This window comes from Melopsittacus undulatus, chromosome 11 (assembly GCF_012275295.1).
Source record: "Melopsittacus undulatus isolate bMelUnd1 chromosome 11, bMelUnd1.mat.Z, whole genome shotgun sequence".
In the NCBI taxonomy this organism is placed as follows: Eukaryota; Metazoa; Chordata; class Aves; order Psittaciformes; family Psittaculidae; genus Melopsittacus; species Melopsittacus undulatus.
The window spans coordinates 18,453,035-18,474,993 of record NC_047537.1 but is presented as its reverse complement, the minus strand read 5'-3'; the positions used below and the strand labels follow the sequence as shown (position 1 = coordinate 18,474,993).

At 44.2% G+C, this 21,959-nt stretch overlaps 2 protein-coding genes across 3 annotated transcripts; one reads left to right on the top strand and one right to left on the bottom strand.

Moving 5' to 3' along the window:
- Positions 1 to 662: 662 nt before the first annotated feature.
- RFNG (RFNG O-fucosylpeptide 3-beta-N-acetylglucosaminyltransferase) lies at positions 663 to 8,391 on the bottom strand. Its single transcript, XM_005144292.3, has 8 exons — positions 7,574 to 8,391; positions 6,729 to 6,777; positions 6,127 to 6,229; positions 5,590 to 5,743; positions 5,146 to 5,234; positions 4,895 to 5,060; positions 3,425 to 3,510; positions 663 to 3,207 (listed from the first exon to the last, which is right to left on the bottom strand). The coding sequence occupies exons 1-8, from the start codon at positions 7,976 to 7,978 to the stop codon at positions 3,141 to 3,143; spliced, it is 1,119 nt and encodes a 372-aa protein (XP_005144349.3). The 5' UTR covers positions 7,979 to 8,391; the 3' UTR covers positions 663 to 3,140.
- GPS1 (G protein pathway suppressor 1) lies at positions 8,391 to 20,779 on the top strand. 2 transcript variants are annotated; one of them, XM_034067936.1, is made up of 15 exons: positions 8,391 to 8,455; positions 8,814 to 8,929; positions 11,004 to 11,096; positions 13,027 to 13,208; positions 14,322 to 14,486; positions 14,668 to 14,803; positions 14,969 to 15,046; positions 15,444 to 15,504; positions 15,887 to 15,972; positions 16,470 to 16,564; positions 17,671 to 17,776; positions 18,095 to 18,175; positions 18,304 to 18,441; positions 18,668 to 18,802; positions 19,517 to 19,757. In XM_034067936.1, the coding sequence occupies exons 3-15, from the start codon at positions 11,019 to 11,021 to the stop codon at positions 19,589 to 19,591; spliced, it is 1,416 nt and encodes a 471-aa protein (XP_033923827.1). In that variant the 5' UTR covers positions 8,391 to 8,455; positions 8,814 to 8,929; positions 11,004 to 11,018; the 3' UTR covers positions 19,592 to 19,757. The 2 variants fall into 2 exon arrangements, with proteins under 2 accessions (XP_033923827.1, XP_033923826.1); XM_034067935.1 differs by lacking the exon at positions 8,814 to 8,929 and having other exon boundaries at positions 8,404 to 8,455; positions 19,517 to 20,779.
- Positions 20,780 to 21,959: the final 1,180 nt, after the last annotated feature.

Genomic DNA, 21,959 nt, shown 5'->3' with positions numbered 1-21,959 from the left:
ATACCGCAGAAAAACAGACGTTTTACCAGAGGACTTCTCTGCCCACTTCGAGTTGCAGCCTAGAACATCAGCGCTAAGTACACTGGCTCTGTGTGCCCGAGGATCTGGGGATGCATGACTTCTCATGCAGCACCTGCGTGACAACAGCAACGTGCTAGGGGGCACAACAGACAAACAGGCTACAGCTAGCCAAGAGGTCACAGATAAACTACTGCCCCACGGTCTATTTCCAATGATAGCATGGCAGTGGCAGCGCCTGATGTAGAGCTGGCATTGTGTAACTGCAGAGGAGCACAATTACACAATGCAATCAGACAGGTCTGTAATACTACCCAATCCAGTCATTGCTTTCTGAGGACTCTTACGAGCTCCTGCAACGTGTTTAGTAAGTGCAGAAGCAGAATAGGAAAGTGCAGAGGCAAGTTTACAATTTAACTTAGTTCTTATTTGAATTCTTTTACTTTACTCTGTTAATCATTGGATTGTGCCAAGATTCTTCTCATCCATATTTGTTCCTGTGCACATCCAAGTCATGTAACTCACACAGTTTTTGGCCATTTGGCATCACAAGAGCCTGGCAGGAGGATGTAGCTTTCTGGATTACAGGGTTTATGGTCCTCTTTTGGAATAGAGAATATGTAAAGAAATATCACAAAACAGCCTTTGACATATTTAAATATTTATTTTGCAGAATCACTTTATGTATGAGACAGTAGTTTGATTAAAAAGCTGTACCCAAATGTATCCACACAGCCTAAGGCATTGTCAACACAAGAAACCTTAGAAGTTTGACAGATTGAACAGTTCTGTATTGCCATGCCGGAGAACATGGTCATTTCTGTGTTTAAGAAACACCCTACCAGCTTAGAGTATGGCAGCTCTTTGAACTAGGTATATCAGGGTGACCAGTGACTACAGCTTGCAACTTGTACTATTCAGTTCTGCTGTCATCCACATAGAGTCATTTTTGAACTCAAGTTTGCCATAGTCACTACCTAGTCCATGCTGGCTGTGATACCTTACAAGAGCTGCTACCAGTGGAAGAGAAAGAAAGGCTCCAACAGAAGAGTGCAGAATCAGTGTTTGAAGGCAAAACCTTATCAAGAACTCACGAAGTTTCATGGCTTTCTGCTACAGGAGACTGAAAACAAGAATTGTTGCAAACATTGTTGAAGACAAGGCTTAGGAAAAGGAAAAAGTTTCTGCAGATACCAGGAATCTCCAGAGCCATTAACAACAAATCATTAAAACCACAGGACACCTCAATTCTAGTGAGCAGAAGACATAATAATGAGGTAGAACATTCCACAACCTGGAATGCCTTCCACAGGTCCTCCTCTGAACAGGCTGTTAGAGTTACAGGTGTAACTGTTCTGGAACAGCCACCATACTAAGCTGGACTTGGAGCCAATTCCCTGCAGCATTCTTGTTCCAATACCTCATGGTCACCTTAGTTGACATGAAGGAGAAATTTAAGCATAAGCTGCAGGACTGGAGCAAGTAGCATCATCTTGTTTGCTCCTCAGTGGAATTAACTAAAATCATGCAGAGAGGACACTGTACCCAGGTAGGCACTGACAAGTTTCTGTTAAAAACAGAGTGTGGGGAGCAGTGTGTGGCAGGGCACTGCCACCACTGCTCAGTTTCATACCTGGATCCACTGCAGGCCTCTGCCTACATGACACCACTTTTCAGATGGCAGCACATAAAGCAATGAGCTGAAGTCCACAGCTCAGCTGCTCAGAAATCTGAAACTGTTGCTAGGTCCACATTCTAGCCCTGACCACAGTTCCAGTTTGCACAGTGCCATTCTATTATTCACCCATTAACTTAGCCTCAGGACTCTAGCACTAATCTAGCAAGTATTTTCTGAAGAGTTTGTGCGAATAAATAGAGGTTTTGCAGAGTCATTTTCTATACCGTTCTTCATGTCAGGTAGGATTGACACGGCTGAAGTTTGGGCTAACAGCAAAGGAAACAAATGTAGCTCAATTTCTTCCACTTTCTAAACTAAGGTTACTTAATTTAAAAAGCAGCAGCACTGATCTTCCACCTTTGTGCTTGTACAGTCTCCTGTTAGGGCCGGCATGAACTGTTTATTGAAACATTGAATAAACACTGATCTAGACCTTAGGGTAATCAACAGATTATCTGAACAAACTAGAGTAATCACAGTCATACAATTAAAGGTCCTCAAATGATACCATCAAAAACTTCCTCAGGGCATTAATTGCTATTGAGCATTCCACCTCCCTCACAGACAGCAGAAGACACTACACAGCATCAGAAACAAGGCGTCTCCTCAGCCAGTGAGCGTGCTCTAGCTCATACCATGGGCTGTGGGCAACACAGGAGAGATGATTACCATGTAGTCTGGCAAATACTTCAGGATCAAATATCAAGGGAATAGGCTTGGATCTGGCAGACCACCATCATAATCAACAACCACTGCAATTCAGCTGGTAAGAGATGAGTCTGACAATCACCTCCATGGGAGGTACACATGGACTACAGGGGAAAACATGCATGCAAGCAACTCTTACCCAGTTCTGAGTAAGCTTACCCTTACACAAGTTTTCCCATGACTAAAGCTTTCAGCCCTTTTTACCCTAGTGATTCCAGGATTTCTGGTGTTTACAGACCCTGTTCTGGCCCACAGTTGGAGTTTTAATATGTCAGGCCATAGAAGCTCTTAAATAATTCTGTTCCCAAGAAAGATGAGTGTAAACTTCCCCTCTTGTCACCATGGGGACTACAGTCTGCTATAGCACTCCAGCTTCAAGACAGTGGCCTCTAAAAGCCCCTAGCAGCAGTAAGAATGCTAACATTGCAAGTACTGCATTTGCCTAGCGTGTGTCCAAGCACAGATTCACATGACATCAGACGGAAGTGTGAAGTGCCTCAAACACTTATGACTGTAGTCATTATGCAAAGAGCCGCTAGACAAAAGAACAAGGATTCTTCTTGGAATGTCCCAGGCTGCAGCTGAACACCTTGCTTTTGGAAATAAAGTCTGTCTACCTCCATTGTAGATACCCCCGGTTGTCTTCCAGAAGAAGAAAAACCACCACAGAAAGTCCACCACAACTCCCGTCTTATGCAAACTATGTAAGATACAGGTGTCAATGACTGGACAAGAATTATGACATCTTCTTAGCAGGGCACCAAATAGTGTCAGGATAGAGTAGACAATGGACAGATTTGAATCTATGAAGAGAGGGGAAAAAAATTAGATTGGAATTCGCCATACAGGGAGCATACTAACATTGAATGTGCAGCAGTCTGAGCAGAGAGACTGGGTCTATCTGCCTCTGGCACAACAAGAGCTGACATGAGAAAATAACCCCAGAAGTGGGTCTGAACATCTTACAGTTGATAAATGTGAACAAGGTAGGGAGAACTTGTTTTGGAAGTGGACACTCACCGTGTTGGATCTTGCTGAAGGCCAAACACTCCTCCCACACTCACAACATTGTGTTTGTTCTCAGGGTCTCCATAACTTAGGGTTACCTGTAAAAGCAAATAAAATGTCAAGATTTTAACACTGCTGCAGAGAACAGTGGGGCCAGTAGGATTATTCATGAGGTATAAGGAAAGACTCCAAGGATCCTGTCTAGTCTGAATTATTGATTACATCTGAAAAACAGTGTTTAGTTTTAATAAAAGCAATACTGGCACTGAACAGTAGCTATCAAATGGACCACTGCTCACTTAAGGCAACGTGGAAGAATAAACAAAGGAGCTGAAAGTTGCATTGTTCTGAAGGCCAAGATGAGTTATAAGCAGCTTTCTAAGGGCATTAATCCCACTAATATCTGTATATTTACTAAGTAACATATGTCCATCCTCACTGGCCATTGCCTGAAATCTGCAACAGTAGTGTCTTAGTACAGAGGGAAAACAGAAACATTTGGCTGTTAAATGGCACGCGAAGGACTGCCACGTGACAAACCTGGCAGCAACATTTAGAACTCAAACTCCAATTTGGTGCTATTCTACCACAGAAGCACTGCATTAAGAAATCTTCAGGTGCCAGATACACGATGACTTACAGTTTCTTTCTGATTGCAAATTTTCTGGATTTTGGGTCAGCTGTTACAGTCTCAGGGGAACAATGGTCATCAATGCAAGGCTGTACTCAGCCTACAGTTAAATTCACTAGTGTGAAGGAGATTACATGCTGCTGGAATTTGGCCCTAAGTGTATGCTTCTGCTGCCTAATACAATTCCCAGGAAAATGTAGCCAAGCAGCTTGCAGGGGCAAAACCACACTCCTGTTTGTTCAGGGTGCCAAACAGCAAAAGGCAAAACCTCTGAATAGCCTTACAGCTCCATCTACTGCCCATGAGTACAAAGGTATCCAAGCAATTAAAAATACTTTTTTTTTCTTGAAACATTGATTCTGTTTTTTGAGATTCAGACAAATTATTCTTAAAAATTATCAGACATTTCACTATGTCTTAGTTGTTGAAGAGGTACTTGCTACAGCTGCTACACTAGTCGTTTTGAACAGCATGAATTAAAACTGAGATTTTGTTAGGCAAAGACACAAATACTTTCTTTTATAGCAGGCAAACTAAATCCTGCCCCCTTCTATACTTGCTTCTATTGTGACTCATGGAAAGCCACAGTTCAGAATGAGATAGAAACCATCATATCAGGACTCAATGTAGCAGAATATATCCCCAAAGGAGGGCACTGCTGTATGACCTAATTGGCTAAGCTGAAAGTGTGCTTTTTACCTAACTGAATGAACTGGATGGGACACAGCTCCCATGGCACAGAGCAAGTCTGCAGACATCCTTCTTTGCTGAAGAGTGCTAAGTCTGTGGAGAGTACTCTTTCTGATCAGACTGAGATGTAATTATAAGAACAGAACATGAGGCTTCCCTACCTGTTGCAGCACAGATTCACCTTGCAGTCTTTGCAGATTTTCCAGATGGGAATGGAACAATGGGCTATGCAGCAGCTTTACCTCCAGCAGCCCTTCAATGATGTAGCCAATAGTGCAGTCGTCAGGAAGACGCACCCTCTCTGCAGTACTGATGAAATTACCCAAGCTGTGAGATGGAGCACAAGAGATGAAGTATGCTTTAAAACCTAACATACACATATTGATGGAAGTCAGCTAGGAACAGTGCTTACCTGGCCCAGGGACTCATCTTCAGGGCAAGACCTCTGCTGATACAGAATCCTGCTCCACCTGTGGCAAACCAGAATTTCACGGTTGTCTTCTGAAGAAGAATAAGAAAAACACACAGTAGTTACTGATGATCAGCTTTTCCCATTTGACTGAACAGGGAAGGAAACCCAAGGCTCTATTGGATATCACATACTGTTGGAGATCATCAACATACCTGAGTAAAGGAGAGAAACAGACATCCACCCAGGAAACAAACCTATTGTACATATGTACAGGAGGTCAGACTGAAGATTCATTTAACCCAGCACCCTACCTCTGAAAAACCACCAGGTTTGTTGCTTGCAGATTATATAACTTGTTTTTATCAGGGAATCCTACAAACTCTCAAGGTTTTAAAAGCTTAGAAGGTCAGGATGTCTTTCAGACTAACTGCAAAGTTTGCTTACTGATCCATCACTTTGGACATGATCAGCTGCTTCAATTGGATGGTCCAGGCTTGGTCGCCCCACGTAGACATCCTGGCTGTGTGAGAAGGCAGATAAGAGATGCAGGAGAGTCCGAGGGTTCACGTAGTTGTCATCATCTACATGGCAAAACCATCTTTAAATAAAATAAAATAAGAAAGTTATGCAGAGCAAAGAAATGAGTTATAGGTTTAACAGCTGAGTCTTAGTCTTCCATGGTTGGAGCAGAAAAGTATTTCCCATTGTCCTGAATGACAAACTTTGCAAGATGAAAGCACCCACAGATTCTAATTCTGGAAAGAGGCTGAAATGAATAACCCTCTTTAGATTATCATCTTTTCCATGTTTCAGATAATGATGGTTTACAAACACAGCTTCATACTGTGCTTCTTCCCTCTGCTCATTACCACATTCTAGCTAACACTGCACTTCTTACTGGACCGGAGAAGGTTATTCAGGCTTCCTGTGAATACAGAACTGGAAGAAACGAAGTCAATCAGAACAATGTGTTTCACCTACTTTTGCCCAGATTCCAGGAACTTATCATATTCCACAGACATCTTGCAGCAGAGAGCTTGCCGGGTATGGACAGCAGAACAGTTGGTGTTGATCATATGATCCCCTAGAAAATCAGAGATCAGCTCTTTCAGGTTTGAGAAGCATATGTAGTCCAGAAAAGACTACAAAAGCAGGGCACATTTGGCACAAATACACTACATCTTCAGTGCATATGGTACACAAATGGAGAGTAAACTGCAGGACAGGTCTTATGGGTTATGCATATGGCATGTGGGCTGTAGAGAACATAAAAATGTGAGCACAGGATATGTGCCACGAGACCGTATGCAAAGGAAACAGCTAATATAACTTTGGAACAGATAGACTTAACCTTACTAACAAGAAGAAAGTGGGTGCAAAGGGGAAACCAGTATTCAGGAAGTTCCAGGCATCTTGTCCAGGTTGTAAGAAGGAGCAGCATATTCTCCTGTGAAAGGAGAAGGTTTCTCTATCTTAACTTCCCTAATTGCTTGCACAGCATGAAAGAACAGCTACTAGGGCAGGTACAACAGAGACAACACTCAGCTCTAGCAGACAGCATGCACCTACACTACACAGCTTACCTGCCTTCAGACGTAGCTCCCGATCCTCCCAGTCCGTGAATATAAATGTCTGTGGAAGACAAAAATGGTTTGTCCGCATTCAAGAATTTCAGAAACTAGTTCCAGCTTTTGTCATCTGCAGTGAGAAGTCTGAAGGTTTCTCTGGTTATTTTACTTCACAGTAGCCATCAGAAGCAGGGTGGGGAGAACCCCAGCAACTTTAGCCCCTGCCTTATTTGATAAGCTTTTACACTGCAAACAGAAGAGTCTCATTTCAGTAAAATAATAATCCATTTCAGCATCCAAGATTTTATTTCCCTCAGTTAAGGCTACAGACAGCTCATTTCCATATACAAATGACTGTCTTTTTTGGTAATACCTCCCTCCCTCTGCAACTTCCTGCCCTCTCTGGCTAAGAGTCATCCTCAGGTGTTAAGCAAGCTAAAAGAAAGAAAGGGTGGAAAGGTCCTGGTGATCATAGTCTTGTTCCAGCTGCTGAGCAAAGCATTAACACACTTGAATGGCCTGAAATTCCCAAACAAGGGAACAAATTCTACATTATTCTATGGAAATCCTAAGTCGCTGAACTACTTAGACAAAACTTGGGCTTAGATGTGCCAGCACCCAGCATCTTTCATTATCCTGTAGCATTTTCCAGTCATACAAAACTCAGCAAACTGCTTCTGCTTGGAGCACTGACCCCAGCTTGCATGTAACTACCTCAAACAACGATGAACCCTTTGGAGGTAGGCTGAGACCTTCCTCAATCTCCCTAGGAAAGAGGTTTTTAACACACATAAGGAGAAAACGCAGCCGCCGCTCGGGAACACCGCGGGGTGAGGCCCTGGCCACCTGCCCCGGCTCACCTGTCCCCTGGCCTGGGAGATCCAGGTCTGAAGCAGCAGGTCCAGCCGACTCCTGTGGTACTTCCTCGTGGTCTTCACCGCAATGAAGATGTCCTTCAGCTCCAGGCTTTCTCTGCCCGAGCCCCCCGCGGTCCCAGGGCGGCTCTTCCGCACGAGCTGCGAGCTGCTGGCGAGGCCTCCGGCCCCGGCCCCCGGCTCCCCGCGGGAGCTCGTCCGCGTACCGGACACAGCGCTGCTCCCGGGCACCGGCCGCTGCGGAGGGGGCCTGCTCGGCCCGGCTGCGGGCGCCGGGCGGCGGCGGGGCGCGGCGGGGGGCTGCCCCCGCGGCAGCAGGAGCAGGACGAGGGCGGCAGCGGTAACGGACAGCAGGAAGCAGGCCTTGCGGAGCCCCAAGCAGGGGCTCATGCTGCAGCCCCGCGGGCCCGCGCCTCGCTGCGCGGCCGCCTCATGGCCCCGCAGGCAGGCGTCGGGTCCGGGCGGGCCGGCGCCGGGAGCCCGGCCGCGCCTCCCGCTCTCCCCAGCAGCGCCCGGTCCCGGCCGGGCGGTGTCTGCGGCCGACAGAGGGCAGCGTCCGGGCAGCCCGGGCCACTCTGACCGGCGGGGGCGGCCGTCCCGGGCGGCGGGAGCCGTCGAGCGCGGCCGGGCCCCACAACGACGAGAGCCGCACGCAGCCCCGCCGCTCCCACACCGCCGCCCGGGGCGCCGGGGGGAGAGGCGAGAAGGGCCGCGGCCCCTTTAAGGGCTTCACCTGTCGGATGCGGTTTGGCGGCGCCGCGCGGGCCGGAAGTGGAAGCAGAAGCGGAGGAGAGGCGGGGAGGTCAACCGGAAGTGGTAGCCGTGAGGGGAAGGATGCCGTTGCCCGTCCAGGTCTTTAACTTGCAGGTACGGGGCAGCCGCCGGGACCTCCGCGGCCGTTCCTGCCCCCGCGCGGTGCTCGGTGGCGCGGTGCGGCCTGGCCCTGCCGCGGCTCCGGGTGGCGCGGTGCGGCCTGGCTCTGCCGCGGCCTCGGGGTGGCGCGTGCGGCCTTCCCCTTGGACTCCGCGCCCGTGGCTGCCTCACGGGAAGGGGAGCCGCTCTCGGCCGGCCCTAGGCCCTCGTTCGCCCTTCCGCCGGGTCCATTGTGTTGCTTCCGCTGCCGATCGCAGTGAGCAGCGCCCAGCCTAGAGTCTTCCGGTGCCCGCGGCGTTCCTCGCCGCTGCAGCGGCCCCCTTGCTTGATTTTCGCGTTGTATGTGCCGTAGGTAGGGCCTGGGTAGTGGCGCTGGAAGAGGAGCTGAGAGTCGGCAGTACAGGGAGAAAGCCGCAGGAGCCCAGAGAGGGTCGGTGTACAGAGCCTGGACCTTCAGTAACAGAACAGGTGATCCCTTTGCGAGTTAACGGTCTCTCTTTCCTTTAGCAGCTAGCAAGTTCTCTGTCAGGGCGCAGGGTTGCAGGAAGTCAGGACAGAATGAGGGATAGTTCAGCATCCAGCTCAGCTTCTTCATCAGTGGCAGGTCTGGACTGCACCCCCCGCAGTAGGTCACACCTTTTCCTGAGTACAGTCGGAGACTTCAGGGGAGCGCTGGAGAATCGGCCTGTATGAGGCCTTGTGAGGAGCTTTCCAACTGGCTGCCCTGCTGGGCTTAGGAAATCTTGGGGAAAGAGCCTTATTTTATTGGCTTGAGTCGCTCTTAATTGACCTTTGCATCTTCCAAAATAAAGAGTTAGCTTGAAAATGTCTGAGTTTGTCTGTCCTAGTGGGACTTCCAGCCCACTTGTGTTTTTCCTTATCTGGGAGTTAAAAGAGAAATGCAGAGTACAGCCTACCAGCGCAGCAGGACACAAATGGTTCTGTTCCACCAGCTGGAGTTACTGTTAATTTCTGTAATGCTGATTAGGAGCCCGTATCAGGTTTTTACTATGGTAGGCAAACACATCCTAAAAAAACCAACCCTGACACTTAGTGTTTCTGATATAAGAAAAGATAGAAGGTAGATAAAAATGGAAAAAGTAATGGTCTCAATGTACGATGCCTTAAATGTTCATATGCACGGTTTTCCTGGGTGGTGATCTGAACAGTCAAACTCTCCTTTGCATCCTTCTCCCTTTCTTTCATGCAGAGAATACCAACCTAGGAAACAGACATCTATATGCTTTACTTTATATTATGGGAGACCCACATCAGTGCTGAGATATGTGCCTGTTTGGTACATACCAGTCTGAAAGAATGAGCAGGCTGTGGGGGAATACAAGATGGATCAAATCTTAGAGCTCTGAAATCTGGAGCTGCCCTGTTCCTCCTCACACACACCCCAACCCAACCCCAAATCCCTTTAATAATTTATTTCTTAACAGACAACAAAATCGGTTAAACCATGGAAATAATTTGGTGTTGGTGGGGACAAAGTGTTTTTGTCTTTTCTAAGGCCCACTTGTACAATTTGCTTCAAATCAGGTGTTGCTTATGGCAATATCTGCACATATTCAGCATGTTATAAGAAGACATTCAGCTTGTTTTTCCTGGGTTAAAATCATAATACGTGGGGTGAATGTTCAGCACACTTTTGACTAGGAGAAGGAAGAGCATTTCATGCTAGCATGCTGGTTTTGTTTGTGGGACTGTATAGTAAATTGGTCTTTGTCATGGTTAACCCCAGCCAGTATTCCCAGGTGGTCTCCCATCCAAGTGCTAACCAGGTTACTTCTTAAATGGGAAGACCTGCAGGCATTGTCTTGATGTAGTTGTGCTGATGTCACTGAACTGGTGCAAAGCAGTGCCAGATGTACTGGGAGAAAAAAAATTCTGCTGTTCTGCAAAAGACAGTCTGTGTGACCAGTTGGGCTCAGATAGTTGGGTAGTTCAACTGATAATAATTTTTTCCCCAGTATTTGTTAGGATCTCTGGAATTATCATTCTGCATTCTGTTCCTTACATTTTTTTAATACTCTTAAAAGTGTAACAGTTGTCATCTTTTTTTTTGTTCCCCCCCCGAAAAAGCCCAACAACTACTTTTAAGCACCGAGTAAAGCACCTTTGGAAGGTTCCTGTGATTTTTGGGGTACTTCTGGAACTTCTTGAGCTGAGTGTTAATGCCTGCACTTGTTCAAGGAAATGAAACGCAATATCATATGGCATTTAGTGTGCATGCCTGAGATACTTTGTAGAACCAGATTTATTGACCCCTTCACTGTCTTGCCTAATAATCTACCAAACAAAATAAAATGTTTTGTGGGAATGCTGAGCCTTAGTGCTGCTGGTTTGAGACAAAGCATGGTGCTGAGTAGTGGTATTGCTAGAGAAAAATCCTAACCATGTCCAAAGACTGAGGAGTGTTTTTTCATTTAAAAAAATGAATGTATATTTAAGCAAGTTCTTAATAGATTGAATTGCATAACTTTTTTTTTGTGCCCAAATGTAACAAACTACTCTTCACCTCATTTTGCAATTCTAGGGTGCAGTAGAACCCATGCAGATTGACGTAGATCCACAAGAAGATCAGCAAAATGCACCTGATATCAACTATGTGGTGGAGAACCCCACTCTGGTATGTGCTGGTTGTGGGCTAGTGGATTACAATTCTTGGGCATTGACTCTTCCTTTGAGGTTTTGGAAAAACCCTCATTTTGCTCCTTATCAAATTGTTACGTAGAGATTAATGGATTCTCTTCAAAGCAAGGTGGGGTAAGAATAGCCATGATCTCTTCTGTAGCTCCTAGTCACATACCCACCTTTACTGAACTTTCTGAGATGAAGGAGGAATTGCTGCTTTGTGTCTTCCTGCTTGCTGCCTGTTTGAGACAGTTTCCATTCTGAGATAGTTTAGTCCCTCTCTGATTACTTAGAGATGCGTAATTCCTGTATTTTGAGGCTTGGTCTTCGAGGAGCAAGGCTCAGGTGCTTTAAGTATATAAATCAGGATTGAGTTCTTCCATTTTCTGATCCTCTGGAGACTAAAGCCCACAGAACTGCAGAGTTATAGAAGGCTGTATTTGCTCATATTTTCTTCAATTTTTAGTTGATTGTTTGATACTTTGAGCAATTTTTATGTATTAGCTCTGTAACAGTGAGAGATGGTTGTTGCAGAAGAGAACAAAAATCTCGACTGGACGAAGTTAAAGCGATGTTAAAGTTGCAAAAGAAAGCATTTAGTTAGGAAGCTTTGGATCTCACATAACTTCTGGAGCTAAATGGTTCTTCTTGTCCCTGTGCGTCATTAACAAGTTACATGATTACTCACTGTGTACTGCACAGCTCTCTTTTTTAGTGCTTTTTTTTTGCTTGGTTTGTTAGCTTTGTCTTTTTTGTTTGTTGTTTGGTTTGGTTTTTAGCCTATGACCTGATACTTTGTTTGATTTCGTTGCATTTCAAGTCTGTTCTGAAGGTAGAGTGATGAAGCAATTATGTTGTGACCTTTGTCTTTGCTGTTGCTATAGATCTAGTGTGCCACAAAACTTAGCAATTTTCTTTTCACTGTAACTGATGTGAAGGACCATAATTACCCTTTGACATTCAAAGAGCTGAGGAGTGAAGTGAAATTACTTGGGGATTTCAGGAGTATTGTATGCCATCAGGCATGAAATTGTGGAAGAAAGAATGCTGGTGTCGTATTTTTGAAGTTATGAGGCAAATAAAGCAGGAATCCTAAATACAAATTTTCAGTGCACAAGGTGGTGTTTAAATCTCAGAGCAAGGTCATTCATGTTAGAAAATGCTACCGTGACGTCTGTAATGGTATCTTAATTTAGACAAGCAGGGGTAAGGGGGTCAGACATGACAGGATGTGTATTAGATGTGGGCAGGCAACCTGCATTGGGTGTTTCCTACTGCCTGAATGCTTGACTTTGCCCTGAACACTCTGCTGTAGTTGCTTGCATGTGAACTTCTGTCTTCAGGCAATCTCCCTGCCATGCTGTATCGTATCTTTACTAGTCATTTTGTACTTTTCTTCTCCCTTCCACCCCAAGGCTTAAAATCTGTTAAGTGTTCAGAATCTAAAACTCAAATTCTTCCTCAAGAGTAAAAGATACTATTTGTTCTTAGAGGAGATATTTTAAGAAATTAATGGGGAAAAAAGAATGCAAACTGTCATATGGAAACTATTTTTAATTATTTTTCAAGGAAGAACTACATTTGGAATGGTTGTCTGGTTTAGGAAACTTCAGCTCAAATGATGGAAACTTGATAAATTAGCAAGGTGATTCAGCTGATGCTTACAATGGGGGAGCTGATGTCTTATGGACAGCATCACACCTGAAATAAAGAAAGGGAAATTGTGATGTACTGCATGTTTCTGAGGAAATTACTAACCTTTGAAGACAACAGAAATGGAATAAGCTTGCCTGATATTTCATTTGTCTGAGTCATGTTGCCCTCCATAGAGGGGTCAGGGCTGCAGGCAAACCTGTGCAGGTCACAGAGTAGTAGCCTGATTTTGTGTTGCATCTTCACCTTTTAAGAGCAGGTCTTGTTTGCAGGATTTGGAGCAGTATGCCTCGAGCTACAGTGGGCTGATGAGAATTGAGCGACTGCAGTTCATTGCTGATCACTGCCCTCAGCTGCGGGTGGAAGCTCTCAAGATGGCTCTGTCATTTGTCCAGAGAACTTTCAATGTTGATGTGTATGAAGAAATACACAGAAAGTTGTCTGAGGCCACCAGGTACTACAAGATCATGGGAAACTGGGGAACTTTTTTATTTAAGACCGGTGGGCCACAGTTTGGGACTTTGCATGTAATAATAGCATGTTCCTTATGGAAATTGTCTTTACCCTTAGAATTTGATAGCAGTGAAATATCTGTGTTCAGGCCTAAGGTCTCATGCTTTTTAAAAAGATTAACACAAATGACATAATCTCTTTCTGACGTCTCAGTATTTTAAAAGGCTACAGGTAAATATTGAGGAGAGTTTAGTCCTTGCAACTGCTTCAAATATTAGTGAGCACAGTTGTCTTTTCTTAGTAGATTTTCGAGATGAAGCCTCTTCTAGATGCTCTGGTGTTCAGAAATTAAAACCATGTCTGTTTGTCTTCTTTTGTTTTGTCCCCCTCCCCCAGCAAGTTTGCTGGTTGAGGGTAGCCTTTGATACATCACTTGGCCATCCACACTCCCTGTCTTTGCATTATTTTTGTTCCTATGCATATTGATTTCTATTTTGCCCTGGGAGTCTTTACCATGTATGTGTGACAGTATGTTCATTGCAGTCTGTAAAAAGGACTGTTGGCAAAAACACCCAGAGAACTCCACCCAAAAAACTCAGAATGTTTAAAATGCTGGCATGTGAGTTCAGTGCCAGTATTGTTGATCTGAGCTGGATGGAAAAAGAAGTTGGATAGTATCTGTATAGTGTAGCCATTGCAGTATCACTGGGGAGAAAGCTCATAAACACTTGCACCTTGTGTCCCATATAGAGATGTTTGATTTGATTCAGTGACTCTTTAGAGTCATTAAATATTTCCATTGCATCGCTGTTACTAACTTGCTTTCAGTTGTTTTATAGAGAAGGTTGTTTCTGTAAAATTACCAATGACTTGCTTGTCAATAAAATATCTGCAAAAGATCAGCAGGATAACTTGGAGAAGAATTTGTAAACATCTGTGGTGCTTTCATGATAGATGTTACTGTTTTCACTGGAGATCTTGGTGCCACCCCCCCTTGTTTTCTCTTTGGTCTGCTCTATGTGTGCAGAGCTGTTAGGATAGCAGGGCAACTTAGCAGACCTCTGTTTTGAAAAGTTTGCAACGTAATAGCCCCATTCGAACTCTTTCCTTTCAGAGAACTGCAGAACACACCTGATGCTGTCCCTGACAGTGGAATTGAACCCCCTCCTCTTGACTCAGCTTGGGTTGAAGCTACACGCAAAAAAGCTCTTCTTAAACTGGAGAAACTCGACACAGATCTGAAAAATTACAAAGGAAACTCCATCAAGGAGAGTATCAGGTGAGATACAGAAGGCTCTGCTGGAGCAAGGAAGAGCATTTTGCTCCTCCAGGCACCTAACACAGGATGTCAACTGCATTCAGTGCCTTAGGTCAGTGTGTTGAGTTACTTGTTTGGAACAAACTAACTGTGTCCCTTTCTGAGCACGCAGTTCATTGGTATTTTAATTTCTGTGCTCCAGGAGAGGCCATGATGACTTGGGGGATCATTACCTTGACTGTGGGGACCTCAGCAACGCTCTCAAGTGTTACTCACGAGCCCGTGATTATTGCACCAGTGCTAAACATGTTATCAACATGTGCCTCAATGTCATCAAGGTAGGAGGGCTTGCAGGAAGTGGTACTTGGTGTCTTTCTGATATCTGCTATGTAGTCCACCTGTACTTTGCTCTGGTTACATTTCTCATGTCTGTAATGATACTTCTTATCTAAAGTAACACCATTTATCCATGCCTGTTCTACACTGTTTCTGGCTCTCTACAGGTCAGTGTCTACCTCCAGAATTGGTCTCATGTTCTGAGCTATGTAAGCAAGGCTGAGTCTACACCAGAAATTGCAGAAGTAAGGTCCTGCTTTTTAACTTGCATGAGTATTCCCTTTGTTTTCTGTCTCCAAAATTTGTAAAACTATTTATTCCTTTTCCCCTTCATTACTTGCTCTCTGTAAGACTCCTTTCATCTTACAGACTATTTGTTCTCTAATTCAGTCTCCTTGGCTGCTGTACTATTTCTTTTCTGTTGTTGCTTTTCTCCCATGATTTGTTCGTAGGAAATGTGACTTATGGTAAAACCAGACTTCCTATCCTCAGTTCTTGCTATATTTCCCAAGACAAATAAGATGAAGTTATCTTGGTGCTGAGATTTGCACATTAATTATTAGTATGAATTATCTCAAGGACAGTTGTGATCAAAATGGTTTTCATACCATTTGCTCACTACTGCTTTTTCTTAACCTTTAGCAAAGAGGAGAAAGAGACAGCCAGACACAAGCAATTCTCACCAAACTGAAATGTGCAGCAGGTGAGTGAATCCTTTAGCTTCCTGTATTGTCTCCCCATCATTCTGCCTGTTAGCTGTCCAGAGGGTTCTTTGATGGCAGTGTACACTTGGTTTATTTTTTCTCTCTGATTTGTCAGACTTTCTCACCAGAAATGCAGATTTGATAGAGCTGATGAGATGTAACTGCTGACTTGTTTTTGCTGCTTCTTTCTTCTCCCTAAATTTCTTCAGAGAGGATGGTAGTGTGAGTCAGGGTAGTTCAAGGGACACTAGATACTGCCTGAGGGTCTCATTTCAGTATTGAAGGCACTAGCAACCATGCTGGGGGCTTGTTGGACTCTCTGGATTTTGCAGTTTCTCCTCATTTGTACGCTGTCATAAACTAACCTTTCCTGGTTCCTAGGCTTGGCTGAACTAGCTGCTCGGAAGTACAAACAGGCAGCAAAGTGCTTCTTACTGGCATCATTTGATCACTGTGATTTCCCTGAGGTGAGGACCAAGAGGGAGGTGTGTGCAGGTCTTAAAGGGGTTGTAATTCATCCAAGTATTAGGCTGTAAAATTCAGATGCTGTAGTTATTCTCACAGCACTCCTGTGTAGTTTAGTGGTGCTGTGAATTGTGTTGGTTTCTTGGGCTTTCAGTTTTGAGTTTTTTTTAGTCTCAGTTTGTGGGTTCTCTAAATTATATACTCTAGATCACATGGGAACTACCTGTGAGATTTGTGTATCTCACATCTCAGATCTATGTATCTGTAGTTCAATCAGTAGACTGTCTATTGGAATCGGCTTCTGCTCTCCTAGCAGTGGACAGTCACTCAGGCTCTGGGTGAATGCCTGAGAGTGTGCTGAGTGGTTCCACTGCATTTAACAGGGCCTAATCTTGTCACTGTGTGAAGGGGAGGCCTGGGGCAGAATACTTAATTCCATCCTTCTGCCATTTTAGTAGTCAGTGACAGCTTCCTGTCTCTCTCCCTGCCCTCTTTCCAGCTGTTATCTCCCAGCAATGTGGCTGTGTATGGTGGTCTCTGTGCCCTTGCTACCTTTGACCGTCAGGAACTGCAACGAAATGTTATCTCCAGCAGGTAAGTGATGCCTTGAGAGGAGTTTGTATGTACTGGACATCTTTTGGGACAGGGGAATTGAGAGTGGATTCTCTCAGGAGTAATAGCTTTCTTATATAGGAGAAAAAAGAATCACAGCGCCTCAGTTTGGCATTAAGTGCCATTTCACTGTCTAAACCACAGTAGTTAATTGTCCTATTACAATGTCAGTTTCCAGCCCATGTCAAATCCAGCATATGCATAGCCCAGTTTTCTCTCTCCATCACTGGTGCATATCAGATATTAAATCAGAGGTGCAGAACCCTACAGGGGCAGCTGTAAGATAATTTGCCATCATGTTATCAGTTGTTCTGGTGTACATTAGTTGTATTAATACAGTTTAATAATTCTTAATGCAACTTGCGGTGTAATTTAACTATGATGTATACGAGGTTAAGAGAATTACAGCCTTGGGAAGAAAATGGATATTTATGTGTCACAGATTGAATTGCAGTGATACTGAATTCCTGTCAGCCAACTGCATGGAAGCAATAATTTTAAACTGATGTGAGAAAAGGGTTGTTACACTGCTATTTTATTGGCTGATTCACAGGTTGAGATTCCAGGGTTTGAGATCTGTGATGGAGAACTGGGAGGGTGCTGAGAAAGAGTGTGTGTCCCAAAGATTTCCCACACTTAATGATAGGTTATTTTCCTAAGACAGTTGCTTGCTCAACCTGCCTAGGCCATGCTGTCCCTGGTGAAGGCTGCAGTTTGAAAGGGAACACAAAAGCTGGCTAGCGCAGACCACAGTGCCTGCACAAACATGGCCTATTTTTTCTGGTGGTGTGTCCTCATTTTGATCTATTCCCACTAAAAGTTTGTTTTGCATTGACAAACACTTGTACTGCTTGGTTTGTCAAAAGTCTCTTGCCTTCCTTCACCATAGCTCTGATGCTGCGCTGCATTTCTTTGTGTTCCAGGCTCCCAGCCCTGTTGAAAATGGTTTGTGTGGTCTGTTAGAGAGTAAAATCTTGGCATTTTCAAATCTTAGTGAGCGTTTGTAACCTTGCAACTTGGAGTGATGGGTTTGTGGGGTATTTAAGTGGTGGGTTCCAATGTCTTATCACTGTCACCTTTACCTGTAGCTCCTTCAAATTGTTTTTGGAGCTGGAGCCGCAGGTTCGTGACATCATCTTCAAGTTTTATGAATCCAAATATGCTTCATGCCTGAAGATGCTGGATGAGATGAAGGTGAGTTGCAGGGTAACAGTGCAGAACCAGACCCTTCACCTGCCTTTAGTGAGAAGCAGAGACTGTTAAAAGTAGCTACTAAGAGTGTTCAGCTCTTCCGTGTCTTCTGTCTTGTGATAAGGCAGATGGAAATTGGGAGTAGTTTAGCAAGTTTTTTTAAATAGCTTGCTATATTTATTCATTCTTGTTTTATGGTATTGCCTTGCTGTAGTGTAATACCCTCAAGGTGTAGCTATATACACATATTTGTTTCAGAACATAAGAATAATATTTGGATGTCTGTTTTTCTTTTGCTTGTGTTTCTGTTTGTTTGCACAGGACAATCTGCTGCTGGACATGTACCTTGCACCTCATGTCAGGACACTTTATACCCAGATTCGAAATCGTGCCCTTATTCAGGTAATTGTTCCTGTAATCCTCAGTGTTGGATGAACAGTAAGAAAGGCCATATCTTTGTAATTGCTTTTCCCATGGTTTTCCAGAGGGCAGGGAGTACAGTTGGTAACTGTGTATTTTCTTCTTCCTAGTACTTCAGCCCCTATGTGTCAGCAGATATGCACAAGATGGCCACTGCTTTTAATACTACAGTGGCTGCTCTGGAAGATGAACTTACACAGCTGATCCTGGAGGGACTGATCAATGCCAGAATAGACTCACACAGTAAGGTGAGTGTATCCGAGCCACTGAACAGCTGTACTAAGATTAGAAACTCTCCATTCTGGAACACTGTGAAGTTGCATTCATCTGTTGTGACCGGTACGTTCAGCAGTGCTGAGCTGTGTGTAAACTCAGAGTCCATGATACCTTGGGTTTGTTCCCTTGTGCAGAAAGGACTTCCTGCTGTGGAACCCTGTCATAGCTCTTGTGTACAGTTCTCTGTATTGGTTACAGATTCTTTACGCTCGAGATGTAGATCAGCGTAGCACAACTTTTGAGAAGTCTTTACTAATGGGCAAAGAGTTTCAGCGCCGTGCCAAAGCCATGATCCTGCGTGCTGCGGTCTTGCGCAACCAAATACATGTGAAGGTAGGGGCGTGTTAAATGTGGACTTCGGGACAATGTAAACATGTTAAGTTTTTTTTAACTGAAACTGTCAAAATTGGTGAATTGAAGATTCTGGGGGGAAGTGGATTTATTGTGCTTATGATTGGACAGATTTTCACAGTAGTAAATATAAATATATAAGGAACAGATGTTTCTGGCCAACACATTCACCTGCTTATACAATGCAAAATGTCCTTTGAAGTTCACATGCTTGGGTTGATTCTAGCTTACTCGTTACATATCTTTTATCAAAACAAAGATTGGTTTAGGTAATTTTTTGGCAGAGGAAGTAAAAAATGCATGAATTGCTTGGAGTATACCTTCCAGGATGCAGTCCCAAAAGAACGCCCTCAGGGAAGATAGGCCATCTGCCACAGAACATGTAAAATTCTATAGTATATTAATCTCTATGATGACTAAATGGCAGATAGGATTCAACTTTCAGGGCCAACAGCAACTTGTACGCAGTAAATAAGAGTTCTGATTTTACTTTTTTAGGAACAGTTGTTGTGAACTGTAACTGTAGAAGTTGTAAAGACAAAGCTTTTGAAAGCCATCGTTATTTGAGTTGGGGATGTGCTCTCCTGCTGCTGTTAATCCTGCTGTTGTTCACCTGTGCTTCATGTGGTCTCTCAGGAAGCACCCTGCAGGGTATTTACACATCACTAACTAGGATGTGTGTTGGTCTTGTTGCAGTCTCCTCCGAGAGAAGGCGGCCAAGGGGATCTTACTCCAGCAAACAGCCAGTCCAGGATGAGCACCAACATGTGAAAAACTTTGTGTACTACCAAAAGAAATGGTCCCTCCAGGACTGTACCCATTGTCTCACCCACTAACTGCTGAGCTTCACCAACTGTCCCTGTCTCCTTCACTTCTTGCTCAGATTGAGAGGGTCAGGGCTGACGGTGGATAATAATGAATATTCCTATAACTTCAATTTTCCTTGAAAAGAAATTCTTTCTAAAAACAGCATCCCTGCAATGGGTCATCATTTCAGTTTTGGTAGAACATCTTCCTTCATTTTCCTTCTCCACCACTCCATAAAGAGTTGTCAGGTTATTCACACAGATGCTGATTTAAGAGTTTTTCAGCTGCTACTAGTTTTCATGGTTCAAAGCTGCAAAAATAGTGTTAAGTTGAATGGACATGTGTGATCTAAGATGAATTTCACTGGCCTGGAAGTTTTGCCTTGATTTTGAGCAGTGCCGAGCTTTCAGTTTATTCCAGATAAATTTCCATTGCTTGCAGTTATGGAGATAGAGTTCTGTTGGGAGAGGAGACTTCCTCTGAGAAACTCTTAATGACTTTTTCACCTACACTAGAAAGCACAGCACTGCTTCCATGTATTCAGTCACAGGCCTTTATTTTAGGGTGTTACGTTTACCTGGATGCAGGTTTTTTCTCTTTGGACTCTGTTTTCAAAGACCTGTTTGCTAATGTTTTTCCCACCTGTGTGTGACCTGGCTTTGGGGTCTAGTGTTACCATAGCAGTAAATTTCTTACTTCATGCAAGTACTGCTGCTCGTCGAGTCTTACTGCCATAGTGTGTGATGGTTTCCCAACATGTGCAACAGTTGCTTCTGGTAGCATGGATAAATGCCATAAAATACCACTCAAGTCCTGGGGAAGAGCTGAAAACAGTCAATTTAGGTGCCTGCTCTCCAGGTGCATTTATTCTGCTTTTCCTTTTATAAAGGGATTAAAGGTGGCAGCCCAGGTGTGTGTGTTCTGTGTTAATAAAAGGAGATATGCACTGAATTTTCTGAAGTCACTGCAGCTTTGCATTCAGCTGATCCATAAGGCAAGCTAAGAATTTTGATCCAGCCCTGACTGGTCTGGCAACTGCCTCAGCTGACTCCAGATGTTCCTGTTACTGTGTTCATGCTTTTCCTCTTTTTTTTCTTTTTTTTTTTAATGAGTTGTTCTATCTTGTGCATTAAAGAACAGGATTAAAAAGCTTGTGAGTATTTGGAGTTTTGTGTTAAAGTTGGGGTTTGGTCTCAAGCTATTCCTTTTTTGCTAAGCTTGATGATGTTTTGTAGGCTGGTGTATTGTCATTTCCGATCTGATTCGAGATGTAGTTTGGATGAACTGTGAGGAAAGTACAACTTGAGAGAATGTTCTGGTTGCAGAACTCCTGGACTGCATTAGCACAGCTGCTCAATCGCAGCAGTGCTCTCTCCCTCTGGCTTTCTGGGCTTTTCGTGACTTAGGTGCTGAAAATGGAAGCAATAGTTCCTGTAAGGTCTTTGGTTAAATGTCTTCCATTTATCATGGGAAAACTCTCTCTGAGAAATGAATGAGATTGCATAGTTAGAAGTTTGGTAAATTCATAATGCATAATGAGTAAATTCATAATTCATATTGCCTGATGAGTTTCTTGACAGCAAAGAAATAATTTCAGCTTAGGCTTCAGTAGACTTACAAAAAGCCACAGCCTGAAGGGTAGCTGCATTAGCAAAAAATGGTCTAATTCAAACAAGAATTCAAGTGGAAAGCTCTGAAAATCTGTAGACCAGGCCAGGTAATGTCGTTGCCCTTGATCTCACAGACACGGGAGCTGATGAGGAAATGCACTTGCACCAGGAACAGTCGGTTGGTGCACTGGTACAGAAGATCTCTACTGGTGCTGCCAGCAAAAAGCGGCGGGTGGTAGAAGCAGGGGACTCTGCCTTGAAAGGGACAGAAGCGCTCATCTGTCAGCCTGAGCCGGTCACAAGGGAGGTGTGTTGCCTACCTGGGGCACAGATCAGGGATGTTACAGAGAGGCTGCCTGCTCTTGTAAGTCCCATGGACTATTACCCGCTTCTAGTGATCACTGTGGGTGCTAGGGATATAGATAGTAGTAGCCTGAGGAGTATAAAGAAGGACTACAGAGCTCTGGGAGAAGTGGTCAGGGGTTCTGGAGCTCAGTCTTTCCGACAATTCTCCAGGACACAGGGGAGGACCTTCCAAAGGCAAGGAGGATTGGACAGGTTAATAAATGGTTACAAGGGTGGTGTCATAGTCAAGGGTTTGGGTGTCTTGAACATGGGGCCCAAGTTTGTAGGCCAGGTCTGCTGGGTGGCTAAACTTATCCAGTGGGAAAGGGAAAGAATGATCATATATTTAAGTTTGAGACCTTGAGCAGGGAAAGGTT